Below are 532 nucleotides of genomic sequence, written 5' to 3' on the forward strand. Positions count from 1 at the left end.
GGTTCTATGGGGGTCCTATGGGGCGTATATGGGTCTTGGGGGGGTGGTTATGGGGTATTATGGGGTTCTATCGGGGTCATGGGGGGTCTGTGGGGGGATATGGGGGTCTTGATGGGGGTTTATTGGGGTTCTATGGGGGGATATGGGGTTCTATGGGGGGATATTGGGGCTCCTGTGGGGGGTTATGGGGTTTTAGGGGGTCCTGGCCCCCTATATCAGGATCTATGGGGCCTATGGGGGTCCTGGCTCCCTATATTGGGATCTGGGGGCGTCCATGTGGTTATTAATTAGGGCTGTTAATGAACTAATTGCCCCCAGGTTATTTCCGGGATGACATCCTGTGCCATTTCTGTGCCAGTATGATCAGCGGCCTCGTCACCACCGCGGCCTCAATGCCTGTGGACATCGCCAAGACACGGTGTGCGACCCACACGTGTGGGGCTGGGACCCACAAGTGGGGGGTGGGACCCATAAGTGTGGGATTGGGACCTATTAGGGTGGGGTTGAGACCCATAAGTGTGGGGCTGGGACC

The 532-nt window shown here is 57.3% G+C and overlaps 1 protein-coding gene across 1 annotated transcript in view; it reads left to right on the forward strand.

Annotated features, from left to right (window-relative positions):
* The window catches only part of SLC25A11 (solute carrier family 25 member 11), a 9,475-nt gene that overhangs the window by 6,753 nt on the left and 2,190 nt on the right, over positions 1-532 (forward strand). Inside the window, exon 5 of the mRNA XM_032441909.1 lies at positions 309-418. Within this exon, the coding sequence (XP_032297800.1) occupies positions 309-418 (110 nt within the window). The remainder of the gene's footprint in view (positions 1-308; positions 419-532) is intronic.

Source organism: Coturnix japonica, unplaced genomic scaffold (genome assembly GCF_001577835.2).
Source record: "Coturnix japonica isolate 7356 unplaced genomic scaffold, Coturnix japonica 2.1 chrUnrandom748, whole genome shotgun sequence".
Lineage (NCBI taxonomy): Eukaryota > Metazoa > Chordata > Aves > Galliformes > Phasianidae > Coturnix > Coturnix japonica.